This window comes from Heterodontus francisci, chromosome 5 (assembly GCF_036365525.1).
Source record: "Heterodontus francisci isolate sHetFra1 chromosome 5, sHetFra1.hap1, whole genome shotgun sequence".
NCBI classification, from domain to species: domain Eukaryota; kingdom Metazoa; phylum Chordata; class Chondrichthyes; order Heterodontiformes; family Heterodontidae; genus Heterodontus; species Heterodontus francisci.
Genome location: NC_090375.1, coordinates 143937255 through 143952876, shown reverse-complemented (window position 1 = coordinate 143952876; position 15622 = coordinate 143937255). Strand labels below are relative to the sequence as shown.

At 39.8% G+C, this 15622-nt stretch overlaps 1 protein-coding gene across 1 annotated transcript in view; it reads right to left on the bottom strand.

Moving 5' to 3' along the window:
• Nucleotides 1-212: 212 nt before the first annotated feature.
• LOC137370075 (BEN domain-containing protein 5-like) overlaps nucleotides 213-15622 on the bottom strand; it is a 66133-nt gene continuing 50723 nt past the window's right edge. The window contains exon 6 of the mRNA XM_068032179.1: nucleotides 213-13764. Within this exon, the coding sequence (XP_067888280.1) occupies nucleotides 13514-13764 (251 nt within the window). The 3' untranslated portion in view covers nucleotides 213-13513. The remainder of the gene's footprint in view (nucleotides 13765-15622) is intronic.

Below are 15622 nucleotides of genomic sequence, written 5' to 3'. Positions count from 1 at the left end.
GATAGGATCTTTTAACATCTTTCTTGGAAATGAAGCAATAAAAAGTTGTCATCTGATGAATTATCCCTCTTACTCCTAGTCTTTAATCTTTTATTTCTCCACTGCATTCTTACATGTCTCTAGCATTATTTTCGCTCTCCCTCCTACTGTGGACAACATTCCTGTAAGGTAGCTGCAGTGAACACAACCAGAGTTAATTTAGTCACATGATTTTATTACTCACTAATATATCTGGGATTTCATACAGAATTAGCTTGCTTTAAGCCGTCCTGAATAACCAATCCAAATTATTTGGTTAACCATGTCTGTCAAAAGCAGGAAAACATGACTTTGAATGAAGTGCAATTTAACTTTTAATTGTAGGAGGTCAAGGACTGAGCTGGACATAGAACTATATTACTAATGATATTTGGCTACATCTGTACAATGATCACAATAACAACATGTATTCATATAGTTCCTTTCACCTAGTAAAATGTCCAAAGATGCTTCACATGAGTGTTATAACACAAAATTTGGCATCAAGCCACATAAGGAGATATTAGCACAAACAACCAAAATGTTGGTCAAAGAGATAGAACATAAGGAGATTTTTAAAAAGGAGGAAAGAGAGGTAGAGAAGTTTAGGAAGGGATTTCCAGAACTTAGGGCCTTGGCAGCTGAAGGCACAGCCACAAATGGTGGAACAGTTAAAATCAAGAGACCAAAATTGGAGGGCAGCAGATATCTCGGAGGGTTGAGTCTGGAGGAGTTTACCGAGGTAGAATGTGGTGAGACAAAGGAGGAATTTGAAAATCAACAATGTAAGGTTTAGCAATGGTAGTAAACAATAACTCACAAATCATTTTCCCTATAATGGGGATGGGGAGAGATGTTCATTTTCTACCCTTTAATAGCTCTTATTGCATTTTTTAACCAAGTAATCTGACGTGGGATATCTTGCACCATGTTTAAGTTTCTAATTTAAGCTATTGCAAAATATATAGTTACCTGCAGGTTTTTCTTTGTCCAGTGTGGAGTGTACATATCCAAATTCCTCAACTCCAGACAAATTAGGTGCAGATTGGCAGAGCCAAGGTTTAGGGGGCCTCAAATGTGAACAGGGATACTTTTTGAGAATTTAATGAACTAAAACTACACAGCTTACTGGAGTTGCTTGTTCAACTAGAACCATTGGGCCATTGGTTTTTCAGTGTTCAGTTCATTAGTGAGACTGGCTGGTTGGTCATTCATCACAAATTATTGATTCTGCCACAGAAGATTGACTTGTTTCCAATCTCCCATCATTAAGATTGTTACCTCAAAGCCACTTTCGCCCCAAGGATCCTGCTTACTTCCGTCAGAGGGCAGTTGCTAGTTGGTTGTCAGGGACTTATAACCTATAAAGTAGCTTATACACTGCGAATATGAGTAAGATATTTCCTATATCGTAATAGCCTCTCATTTGGAATTTACAGCTTACACTTCATACACTTTAAACTTTTCCTTTTCATTCCTACTAATCTCCAAATATGTAATCCTACATGCTCTCCCTTGTCCATACATCATCATGGTGTTGAAATTAAGATTCATGGGGTTGAATTTTACTAGTCCTCCGGCGTCGGGAGTCATGGCAGGGTGGCCCAGAAAATTCTTCCGGGAGAGGCCCACCATGACCCCCAACACCGAGAAAGCCCCTCCACATTTTACCGGCGGCGGTGAGGCCTCGGTGCGGCCCCCCAGTCGCTTGGCGGCGGGACCTTCATTTTAATATTAAAATTAAGTCAAAAAGATGCAAGTTAACTTATCTTGTCCCGGAACTCCCGTGCCTTTGGAACTCCATTCAGAGTTCCGAGGTGTGACACTGATGGAGAGGGGGAGCAATGAGATCATCAGTGTGGGGGGTGGGGAGTGAGGAAAACACTTTGTATTGGCTGTGGGGATGGCGGGAAGGGGTTGAAGAGGATGGGGGAATGTTTGGGTTGGGAATAAAGTCATTTTGGTGATATAAGCCCAAAAACAAACACTGGGGTAGGGAGAGAGAGTGGGAAAGGGCCTCCAGCATTTATTTAAATTTTTAAGAACAATGCAACATAAAATTAACTTCAAAAATAAAAATTTCTCCTAACGGCTGGAAGCCCTTTAAAAATGGGATTGGTGCCTGTGCAGTGGCGCCAGACGCCGTTGCTGGGGACGGAGTGGCCGCCCTTTCTACGTCATCGGGTGTGGCCGTTCCACCCCTGCATTTAAAAGAACCCCCGCGCGAAATATTGTGGGGGCTCAGCAATAGCACATCTGCGCAGGAAGAACGCGCTGCCACGATTTGCAGCGCACTCATAAAATTCAGCCCATTGTATAATTTTCTAATCTAATTTGTTTTCCCAGAATCTCAAATCTGTCTAACACAGTATCTCTCAGTATTGCATTCATCCTAAAATATTTACATTTAAAAAAAAACTCAAGTGTGGCATCACCTATCTGATTTACTTTGTTCCTTTTCATACTTTTCAGCCATGGCTCTTTATCTTCATTTCAAAATAGACATGTTGCGTGCATCACAATCTTCTAATAAATTTGGGCCATAATTTGCTGCAGCAGGTCATCCAACAGCATGTCATTAGTTAGACTTGCCCTTGCACATTTCGGTTTTAATTTTTTTTTACTTGGCAAGTTGCTGAAACTGCAGGCTGGTAGTGCAGCGAGGGAAACAGGGCATCTGGGACCTGAGTGAACAGGGCAAGCAATCTGTATCCTCTTAACCAATCAGACTGAAGGATTGTGAAATTAACCATGCAAGGACTGAGGAAGTGTAAATTAGAGTGGGTAAATTCAATGTCAAATCAATTACAGAAAGAGAAATAAAGATATGGAAAGAAAGATTGGATTGAGAGAGCAACGAGACAGGAAGGAAAAGTAAAAAAATACATTTTTAAAATCTCCAACAATTAAACTTGAACGAATGAGACTCCACACTTGTAACAGTTATTTTTCAGTGCCAGAGAGGTTGATTGGCATCAATTAACATCATGGCATTAAAAGGGTACTAAGACTGGAATGACAACTTAACACTCTGTGGCGAGTTTAGTTCAGATCAACTGTGAAAATATAGCAACTTCACGTCATTCAATGCATGCCAATAGTGAGCCAGACAGAAAGATGCCGCTTTTGTGAAGCTAACAGTACAGCAGCACAACTCAAGACAGCAACTTTTGATTTTTGAATTTAACGGCCTATCTGTCCCTTGCCTGAAGTTGCTGTAACATTTACACATAAATAACGGCAAACACTATTAGCTTCACTGTTATTTTGACAGGAAAATCTGGGCCCATTTATATTTAGAAACAATAGTAAGTGTTTAGTCTAACAAAACTATTAATTGGACAAAAATAAATAAAAATAGAATGGGGGAAAGAATAAGCAAATTGAAGTACTGGATTATCAAAGGAATGTAGTACAATAAGCATGAAATATTAAATCAAATTTTCATGTGATCATGCAATGAAATCATGCCTGTGCATAATGACCTGTCTTTAATTTAACAAAAGCAATTTACCAGCAAAAGGAAAATCTATCATATTATTTGCATATCCTGTGATTAAGTACAGTAATCTAATAAAGACTGCAGTTTCAGATTATCCCACATAATACATTTAAAAAAGTGAATCATTGGCCTCCTTCTGCACTGCAAGGAATCTGTGATTCTGTGAAAGTATTTTTTTAATAAACTCTCAGCATTAGAGGTGGAATTTTGAGATTAGCTACATTCATTCTTGCATAAATGAACAAATTTATCACCGTGATAAAATTCAACTTCCATTCTTAATATAAGACTTTTCATTGATTACTAAATTCAACCTACAAACATTTAAATACATATTTCAAAAATGAAATAATTACTCATCATAACAGAAAGACACCAAGGCCCTGAAGCATAGCAACAACAATCAATTCTTCAGTTACTTGTTACAAAGCAGCTCCTGCAAACCTTTGCCAATTATTTAGCACAAAGGAGCTGTATGCTTTGTATACTTTAAAGGGTTCAATGTATATTTGATTCAATATGATATTGCTATATGGTAATCATCTAAGCAAACAGAGTATGAATGTATATCTGTGCAAAACATAACTGAGATGTTGATTAGTGTCCAACTATGGTAATCATACTTACAAAAAGGTATAGAAGCAGTGGAAAGCGTTTTAATGGACAATTAAAATATTTCACTGTTCGACAACATTAAGTTTTGTAGATTGTTGCACAAGTTTAGGCAATTAAGTAGCTTGGTCATACAAAACAGAAAGTTCTCAAATTTAAATCTTGGCCTAGATTAAGTTAGCTGATGTCAGCAGTGGTTCAACAATTGACTTCAGTGTCTATCGGTTAGCAAAGGGAAAATTGGCCAGGATTTCCACCCTTTGCCTGTTAGCCAATGACCTCTGCTGTATTGCTATGGATGTTAGATGAAGACAGGATCAGTTTGGTTATGGTCAAATAATCTGCAGACACTCACCATTAAGGCTCACACTTGACTACTAATGAGGTATTAGAGAAAGTCTTGGCCCATAAAATTATACTCTTGCAAACAAGGAGTCCATGATTTCAGGGCAGGAAAGGAGAATGCCAGCAGTAAAAATACATATGCGTCTTGGAAAAATGAGTGTGGGGCGAATGCAGGAAGAAGGAAAGGACTGATGCTTTCATGCCTGAGCCGAGGCCGTGCCTGTCAGCAAGCTACCCAACTGTGGGGCATCATACACATTCTCACTCACCATCCATGTTTGCACCTTCCAGCAAAGATTATTTTACAGTAATCAGGAATGGAAACTCCAATTTGATAGTTTTCTCTTCCAGAAGCCCCATCACTACTCAATTAACTCTACAGAGACAAGAAATTGAATATGGACTCTCCTGGTTTGTATGCAAGTATATTTCGAGACAGTTCAGTTCAATATACCATTGGGGGAGCATAAAGGAAACCGGTAGGTCAGTTTGCTAAAATATGCACCAAGTAGTGTGGCATTGAGTCACAAGTTGAGATAGATCATCACTAGTAATTTCCATGGGAGTTTGCCCAATCTCACACCTTAACTTCTGTGGAAATTCCAGAAAAATGTTGTAAATGGCTATAGCCGCTTTCTCCAGGTTTCCAAAGTTACAATGCAAGACTAGAGATTCTCCTGCAGAAATTTAACTCCCACAAATTAGTTCTTGAACTTAATGGAGTTAGCTAGGGCGGCACAGTGGCGCAGTGGTTAGCACCGCAGCCTCACAGCTCCAGCGACCCGGGTTCAATTCTGGGTACTGCCTGTGTGGAGTTTGCAAGTTCTCCCTGTGTCTGCGTGGGTTTCCTCCGGGTGCTCCGGTTTCCTCCCACATGCCAAAGACTTGCAGGTTGATAGGTAAATTGGCCATTATAAATTGCCCCTAGTATAGGTAGGTGGTAGGGAAATATAGGGACAGGTGGGGATGTGGTAGGAATATGGGATTAGTGTAGGATTAGTATAAATGGGTGGTTGATGGTCAGCACAGACTCGGTGGGCCGAAGGGCCTGTTTCAGTGCTGTATCTCTAAACTAAACTAATCTTAGACAGGTGGTGGTAGGTATTACCAATTGGCCTCAACAACAGAGTTGGGAGCAGTAGCTAATAAAAAACACAAGGCGTTCCCTAATTTCTGTACAGTGGCCCCTGCTGGAAAGTGCCCACAGAATGATGAAAGGGCTCGATAGGGTAGAAGCTGAGAGATTGTTCCCACTGGTCAGGGAATCTAGAACACAGTCTCAGGATAAGGAACCAATCATTCAGGACTGAGATGAGGAGAAGTTACTACACTCAAAGGGTTGTGAATCTTTGGAATTCTCTACCCAAGAGCGTAATGGATGCTCCATCATTGAATACATTTAAGGCTGGGACAGATAAATCCTTCGTCTCATATGGAATCAAGGGGAGCGGGCAGGAAAGTGGAACTGAAGCCCAAGATCAGCCATGATTGTACTGAATAGCGGAGAAGGCGCGATAGACCATATGGTTTATTTCTGCTCCTATTTCTTGTGTTCTTGTTTGAGAGGCTTGAGCTCAGTTTTGAGATGCTCCACCTTCCAATTCCATTGACATGCTGTCTGATCAAAGGCAGGGGAAGGACAAGTAATGGTCTCGACTAGTTTATGCAAGTAGAATTAAATACCAGAAGTCTATGAAATAAACAGTTAAAATAATTTTTTCAAGCTCATGAATCCTTCAAAAGAGCTGTTTGATAAAACTTTGTGAGTTTCCCTTTCCTGCACTGCAAGCATCAATTGCCAGATAATCGGGGTTTTGGTACGAGTTTAGAAGCGACTTTCCACCTCCTGGTTTGCTCATATACTTAGATGATAACCACAATGATGGTGTCTGTTCAAATGAAGACTTAATTACCTTTGATCTAGGACCAGCAAAATTCTAAAATCCTGCCAGATGGCTCACCGGTTTTTAGTTTAAGTGGCTAAGTGCCTTGATCCCCATCAGCTAGTCAACTAAGCATCAGAACTGGCAGAGATGTAACAGTTGTGATGGTCAGGAGTTCTAATTGTGCTTCTTCTTGTCCCATTGTGGTATCTGAACTTATCCGCATTTTCCATTATACTTTTCTTACTATTGTGCCAGTAGGTTTTATTCCAAAAATTATATAAATAACTTGTTTTTGATATCAAAGACCCACTGCCTTCAATTGCTGCGATAGGCCCTCATTGTAATTTTGTTGCCTGATTTGAAACCAGTCTAAATATTGGAATTAGTCCTTTGGATGAAGGACTATTATCTGCATAAGCATAATGTAACTATCCTGAATGTAGGGTACCTTTATTAATATCTGTTTGCTAATTGAAGAATTCACATAGTTCATATGGATTTATTTTTGCCCAACTTCCCCTATTAAGGGCATTTCCAAAATGTGGAATACAACTGCCGAGCATGGTTCAGCTGTGATACTCCGACTGGTTTAAGATCATAAGTAGGAGCAGCAGTAGGCCATTCAGCCCCTCAAGCCTGCTCCTCAATAAGGTCATGGCTGATCTGATTGTGGCCTTAACTCCACTTTCCTGCCTCCCCATAACATTTGACTCCCTTGTAGATCAAAAATTTGTCTAATACAGCCTTGAATATATTCAATGACCCAGCCTCCATTGCTCTCTGTGGAAGAGAATACAAAGATTAAAGCGCCTCAGGGAAGAAATTCCTCCTCATCTCTGCCTTAAAAGGGAGACCCCTTATTTTGAAACTGTACCCCCTAGTTCAAGAGTCTCCCAAGAGGGGAAACATCCTCTCACATCTACCCTGTCAAGCACCTCAGAATCTTATGTTTTAATAAGTTCACCTCTCATTCTTCTAAACTCCAATGAGCACAGGCCCAAACTTCTCAACCTTTCCTCATAAGACAAACCTATCATCACAAGATTTAGTGTAGTAAATCTTCTCTGAACTGCCTCCAATGCAAGCATATCCCTCCTTCAGGGTACCAAAACTGTACACAGTACTCTAGGTGCAATCTCACTAATGCCCTCTACAGTTGTAGCAAGACTTCCCTACTTGTATACTCCATCCCCCTGCAATAAATGCCAACATTCCATTTGCTTTCCTAATTACTTGCTGTATATGCATGCTAACTTGTGATTCATGTACGAGCTCACCCAGATCCCTCTGTACCACAACATTCTGCAGTCTCCCTGTAAATAATATTCTGCTTTTCTAATCTTCCCGCCAAAGTGGACAACCGCACATTTTCCCACATTTTGTCCACTCGCTTAACCTATCTATATATCTCTTTGCAGACACTATATGTCCTCCTCATAACTTACTTTCCTACCTATTGTTATATCGTCCACAAATTGGCTACAATACACTCGGTCCCTTCATCCAAGTCTTTAATATAGATCGTAAATAGTTGAGGCTCCAGCACTGATCCCCGCGGCACTCCACTAGTTAGTTTGCCAATTCTCTATCCATGTTAATGTATTACCCCCAACACATGAGCTCTTATCTTGTGTAGTAACCTTTTATGTGGCACCTTATCAAATGCCTTTTAGAAATCCAAATACACATCTACTGGTACCCCTTTATTCACCCTGCTTGTTACATCCTCAAAGAACTCTGATAAATTTGTCAAACATTAACAGCATTAAAACAAGGGCTGAATTCAAGAATACTGGTACATCAGAACTATAGTAGGAAGGCAGCACGAGATCTGATCTTGCTCCAACAGACCAAATTATTAATTTTGGAGGTGGAGTGGTGGGGCTCTGTCTGATGCTTTAACAATTTACTTTATTTGAACTCTATCTTATAACCTAAGAGGAATATTTGCCAATAGGAGCCAAAAAAACTGTCTCTTCAGAATTTACCTCATTTCCACAAGTAAGGGAATGGCTGGTTTACAACCTAACCTTTTACTGAGAAGCACAGATCTGTGCTGGAAAGTTGTGAATCAAGACCCCCAGGTACATGAAACAGCAGGTGTGCAGAGAGTCACAAGGGATGAGGAATGTGCCCTGCAAGTGCCCATATTTTGAATACAAGTGGACTAACCAGGTTCTTTTAATGACTTTAAAAAACTCAACTTTACAATATGAATAGAATAGCTGTGGGAATCTTTACATTTACCCTGTTTGGAGTGCTTGAGAAGACCGTAAGGTTTTTTTTGTGAATTTTGTGCACATTATTAGAAATGGTGAATAAAACATGTTACATCTTGGCAACAGTAGTTCTGTTAGATGCAGAGTAAAACTTACTTTATTCCGCCTCAACATTGTGCTTCAGCTACAATCTTTGAAATGTATCCATGATGTACCAGTGGGACATTTTCCTCATTTCCTGTACCAGTCAAACTCTCATTCTTTCTGATAAATATTGCTAATTAGTGCCAAATTGGGGACAGTTTTCCCTGTGGGCCACTAGGAACTGGACTGTGACAATCATACCATTCCACACAGATCTTAGTCACCATACCAACGAAACTAGTAGTTAAACCAGTAGTTCTGGCTGGAGGATTGACGTTCCAGAAGTGAAAGATAAATTTGTAATCCACTGCACCACCAAATGCCAGACAAGTATATGGAAATAAGAGCACTGTATGTGGAATTCAGTAACACAGAAGGGATTCCAATCCTTCTGACTTGCTACAATTGAGGCAAAACTTGAAAACCTGCTTGAACTGGCAGGGGTGGGTGGGGAAGAGAGACACTAATAAGCTATGTTTTATATTGAAATGTTCAAGCCAGAAAAGGAATTGCATTGAGTTTTAAGCTTCTCGATCTAGAACAGATGCAACCTAGGTGAAATGACAAAGGGAGAAATAATTGAACATTACCAACATTTGTTCACTTTTAAATGGGATTTGAAAAGGAAGGAAAAAATGCAGGTGCTCGTCAGCAACCCATGCACAATTTAAAAAAATTCTGCCCAAACATCTATCCTTCTAACCATGAACTGAACCAGAAATTGATTAAATTCCTTTCTGAATGCTTTAACTGGATTAACATGCATCTCCTAAGCTGATAGTCTATTCCACAAGTCAAACTATAGTTCCAATTAAATTAAAAACAGTAAACCTAATGTAGGGATTAAGATTACTTTTATAAAGCACTATGTTACGACTGTGCTTCATTTTTTGTAAAATATGCTTTTAAGGACTTATAGTTGAATAATGGACACTGATTCATCTGGAGGTTTGAAGAGATGCTGAACTTTGTGTTTTTTTTTTAAAGAGGTCACCAGAAGGTTCCTGGACTTGGCTTGTAAACAAGCCCGGCCTGGAAGACACCCGTTTTCAGATAAAATACCAGCAGGGAGCTTGTTGTTTTGACTTGTGGAGATGTTTACAAAGAAGTGACAGATCAAGATTCATAGAGATCAGGAGGCTTAACTTCTGGAATATTTTTGGTTTCTCTTTGAATTGTTACAAAAGACAATTGGTTTTTGCCTGCCAAGAAAATCCCAGCTCATCCCTTTCTCTTGAAAGAAACCCTGCATATCCAGTGTGTCAGTCTCCTCTTTCCTCCTGTATCTGAAGAAACCCTGCATATCGCATATGTGGGAACTGAAAACCCTGTTACCGCATTTATGCTGTAAAGCCCATCTGAAGCCTCTGTAGCTGCATTTCTTGGAAAGCCTACCCAAACTGATCTTCAACATCACCTGGAAAGAACTGTTCTAGGAAGATCCCAGTGACAGCCATCTATATGCATTTGGGATGCCAAACCAAAATAAAGGAGATCTTTCCACATCTTATTTTTCTTCAAGAATTAGCAAGTATTTCACCCAAGTGTTTTTTTGTCCTTTTATTTGTAACAAAGCTCTAAGGCAAAAATCTCTTATTTTTCCGGTTAACTGGTGTATGTAGGTATGTGTGTGCTTGAGTGAGTGTGAGGGGCTAAGGTAAAAAGGGAACTTTAATATTTCAATCTGTGTGTTTATGCTTCACATCATTACTGGTTAAGACTGGTTTTATAATAAACTGATAATTTTTTTGTTTATTAAAGAAACCTGGTTGGTGTGTTTTATTCTGGGATAAAAACAGAGTCTATGATTGACCGTATCGGCAAGTGAAAAAAATTTAAATATATGTTGTGACCTGTGGAGAAGTGGAACTAGAATAAGCAGTGCACTCCTCCCGCCTCGGTTGTAACAACTATTACTTTACTCTTGGAGCTTACTATACATCCAAACCCCTCAACTGAATTATCAAGACAGTATCCATTTAGGAGCACCTATTATTTACCAAATACCATACATTAGACCTTTTTAAAGTCATTCTCCATAAAAGCTGTTAAGAGAGAATCCTACAAAAGGGTCCTTGAATCGTCTGTTTTTTTTGAATATTCAAAATAGGTTGTTATCTATGGTGTTTCTAGAGAAGTGGATTTGACCATTTTCAAAATGTGAATCCATGGTTAATGAATCTGGTGAGATCATCACAATTGTTCAGTACTAAGAGCTTAAATTTGTAGCAGTTACTCCCAATACATAAACCCGGCAACAAGAGAACGCAGCCATATAACAGCAGTGAATGTGGCATTTGTTGATGTAACACAAGCTAACATAGTTTAATTAGGAAGGGGAAATGAATAATTATGGTTAAAAAAGCATAATTGGGAATACTAAAACATCAATAGTATTTTAGGAGGATTTATATATGAGAGGACAACACTATTGAAGGGAAGCATTGATATTTTCTTTGACTGATCCCAGGTTTCTTGGCTTCCAAAATAATTATTGCTAAATATTTTTTTAAAAAACTATAGCAGCTGAAGGACTGTGAAGAGAGCAGAAGAGAATTGGAAAGTTAAGCATGAACAGTGGCTCTTACAGTACCTGGTAAATTTTAGTTTTAATGTTTCCTTAAGTGTGAACTTCCCAGTTAATTCCAATGGTATGATGCGAGTTGAAATTTAATAAAGGAGACATATAAGACAAAACATTGAGAAAGAACAAGAATAGGAGATATAAAATAAATGGTAAAACTTTAAAAATAGAGAAGTGGACAAACTTGGAGATTGCAATAAACATATCTCTAAAAGTGAAGGGACAAGTTCACCTCAGAAAATGACTGCCCTTGACATTATGAAGGCATTTGACCAGTGTGGCACCAAGGACCCTAGTAAAACTGAAGTCAGTGGTAATCCAGGGAATGGGTGGGGGTGGAGATGACTCTGAGGCCGGAGTCACAAAGAAAGATGACTGTGATCATTTAAGACCAATCACCTCAGCTGCAGGATATCACAGCATGCGTTCCTTAGGACAGCATCCCTAGGCTCATCTATCTTCAGCTGCTTCATCCATGACCATCCCTCCATCATAAGGTTAGAAATGGGGCTGTTTGCTCATAATAGTGTTCATCTGCATTTGCAATTCCTCAGAATATAAAACAGTCCATGTCCACATGCAGCAAGACCTGGACACAATCCAGTCTTGGGCTGATGTGTGTTGTGAATGTTACTTGCCACTTAAGTGCCAGGCAATGAACATTTCCAACAAGAGCAGAAATACCTCCTCATGAAAATCAATGGCATTACTCTCACTGAGTTTCCTCAGCGTCTGGGAGTCACAACTGGCCCAGCCACACAAATATTGCAGCTACTACAGCAGGTCAGAGGCTGGGTATTCTGTGGTGAGTAGCTTACCTCCTGACTCTCCAAAGCCTCTATCACCAAAAGGTATAAGTCAGGAGTGTCATAGAATAATCTTCACATGCCTGGATGGGTGCAGCTCCAAAACAAATATACTCAAGAAGCTTGATACAATCCACAATAAAGCAGTCACTTGATCAGCACCCAGGCACCAGCTTAAACATCCTCTCCGTGGTTGCAGTGTTTACTATCTACAGATACACAGCAGCAACTTGCCAAGGCTTCTTCAGCAGCCGCTCCCAATTCCGGAACCTCTACCACCTAGAAGGACCAGGGCAGTAGGTGCATGGGGACACCTTCACCTCAAAGTTTCCTCCAAGTCATTCATCATCCTGACTTGGAAATATATTGTCATTCCTTTATTGTCACTGGGTCAAAATCCTGGAACTCCCTACCTAACAGCATTGTGACAGTACCCTCACCAAACAACTTGCAGTGACACAAAAAGGCTCATCACCATCTTCATCAAGGGCAACTAGGGATCCATGATAAATGCCAGCCCTTAGAGTGATGGCCAGATCCAAAGAATGAATAGTTGATAAAGCTGTAAAAAAAAGTATACAAGATCCTATGTTTTATAAATCAGGACATTGAATACAAAAGCAAAGAGGTAAGGCTAAAGCTATACATAACATTGGTTAAGTCACATTTTTAATTTTATATCTGGTTTTGTTTGACTTACTTTGAGAAGGACATCAAGGTCACAGACAGAGCACAGAAGAGATTCACTAAGATCATACCAGAGTTGAGAAGATTTAGTTATGAGAACAGACCACATATATTGACAGTCTTTCATAAGATCACAGCCAATGTCATGAGGAGCTCCTATGCAGTGCTCAAAATTATGAAGGAGTTTTGATAAAGTAAATACGGAAAAATTATATCCATTGATCAATGTCTCAGTAAGGGCTTAAATTTATCATTAACAAAACAACAAAAGGCTAAGAGAACTATTTATTTTTAAACTCAGGATTGTTAGGACATGGAAACAGAATCTATAATAGCCTCTAACAGGGAAGTGGATAAATATTTGATTTTTTAAAAAACGATATGGGAGAAGGGCAGGGAGTGGGAAGTAAGTAGATAGCTCTGAGAGGCAGCACAGGCGCAAGGGCCAAATGGCTTCCTTCTGTAGAATTCTACAACCATCTGCTGAATTATCTATACATTTCCACTGATTTAACATTGAGATATAAAACTTGACAGTTATACAGAAAGTAATAGGGAATAGCTTTCTGTGGTACCATTCTATGGTAAACAAATGATATGAAGAGACCAGATTTCACTGTAATCAAATCAAATAACGTTATATACTATTAATAACCAGAATTTTCATGAACAGAACTTTCTGATCATGCAAGACATTTGTTCTCACTAGATTATTCATAGATAAAGGTTTCAATCTCTTCCTTGATAGGTACTTCAGATCTCTCACAATGTGCATGCATGTCACATTTTAATCCCATCTCACACTCACAGTTCCTAAACTTTGATATTTCTGCTTTGGCTTTTCGCCACTGCTTATTAATGTCCATTATTTTTTCCCCAATGTATCGATTGACTTTATTTAGACGCTTGTGGATCTCATTGTCATCTTTGGCATCCTGTCGTATTCTGTTCAGCAATTGTTCTGTAGAGGAAAAAGAATTTTATTTAGTTTCACTAATAAAATAAATTGGATAATCTAAAATATTAACCCTAAGCTGTAAGTTCTAGGAATGATTTGCTTTTGATAACTGAAACTGAAATATATTTCATCAGCTTGCCTCAGTGATAGCATGCTTGTCGCTGACTACAGTGGTGGCGTTTGAGGCTTGCTCCAGGACTAGGGCACATAATCTAGGCTGACAGTTCAGTGCATTTCTGGAATACTGCACTGTTGCAGGTGCTACTTTTCAGATCAGATGTTAAATTGAGGCCCCATTTGCCTCTTCAGGTGAATTTTAAAGATATCATGCTTCAATTTGAGAAGTGAGGGAATTCTCCTAGTATTCTAATTCCCCTAGTTCTGATGAAAGATCACTGACCTGAAACATTAACTCTGCTTCTCCCTCCACAGATGCTGCCAGACCTGCTGTGTATTTCCATCACTTTCTGTTTTTATTTCAGATTTCCAGCATCCGCTGTATTTTGCTTGAATTCTGCTAGTATGCTGCCCAACATTTATCCATCAACTATCAGAACAGATTCACTGATTATTTAGTTTGTTGGAACTTGTGTGTAAACTGGTTGCTGAATAGGGCCAATATTTCAAAGGCTGAAACACTGGGATGTGCTGAGGTCATGAAAGATGCTATGTAAATGGAAATTCTTTATGTTCGAAAGATTACAATAACAAAAGCAGCAAGACCAATAAAACAACTGTCACACACATCGGACATGTGATGACACAACATTCACGGACTAACTCTGAAGAGTTATAAAAATGGACTTTGTCTTTAAAACGTGAACCTTTATTTTTTTTAAAAAAGTAAACAATGGTCCAAAATGGCCACTGAAGAAAAAGATGATCAGCCTTTGGTGTATTAAAACAGTCTGACAAAGACAAAGGACAAATCTTCAAAGACAAAAAAGTGTTAATGAAACCCATCTTCCACCTATCCTAAAAAAAATCCAGAATTGAACTTCTTACAAACAAAAGAGGTGCAAACTAGCCACGTCCTGGGTCACTGTGCGATCTTCTTCTTCTTTGGCCTCCTTGTCTCGAGAGACAATGGGTAAGTGCCTGGAGGTGGTCAGTGGTTTGTGAAGCAGCGCCTGGAGTGGCTATAAATGCCAATTCTAGAGTGACATACTCTTCCACATGTGCTGCAGATAAAATTGGTTGTTGGGGCTGTTACACAGTTGGCTCTCCCCTTGCGCTTGTCTTTTTTCCTGCCAACAGCTAAGTCTCTTCGACTCGCCACTCTTTAGCCCCACCTTTATGGCTGTCCGCCAGCTCTGGCGATCACTGGCAACTGACTCCCACGACTTGTCATTCATGTCACAGGACTTCATGTCGCATTTGCAGAAGTCTTTAAAGCGGAGACATGGACGGCCGGTGGTCTGATACCAGTGACGAGCTCGCTGTACAATGTGTCCTTGGGGATCCTGCCATCTTCCATGTGGCTCACATGGCCAAGCCATCTCAAGCGCTGCTGGCTCAGTAGGGTGTATATGCTGGGGATGTTGGCCGCCTCAAGAACTTCTGCATTGGAGATACAGTCCTGCCACCTGATGCCAAGGATTCTCCGGAGGCAGCGAAGATGGAATGAATTGAGACGTCGCTCTTGGCTGACATATGTTGTCCAGGCCTCGCTGCCATAGAGCAAGGTACTGAGCACACAGGCTCGATACACTCGGACTTTTGTGTTCCGTGTCAGTGCGCCATTTTCCCACACTCTCTTGGCCAGTCTGGACATAGCAGCAGATGCCTTTCCTATGCGCTTGTTGATTTCTGCATCAAGAGACAGGTTACTGGTGATAGTTGAGCCTAGGTAGGTGAACTC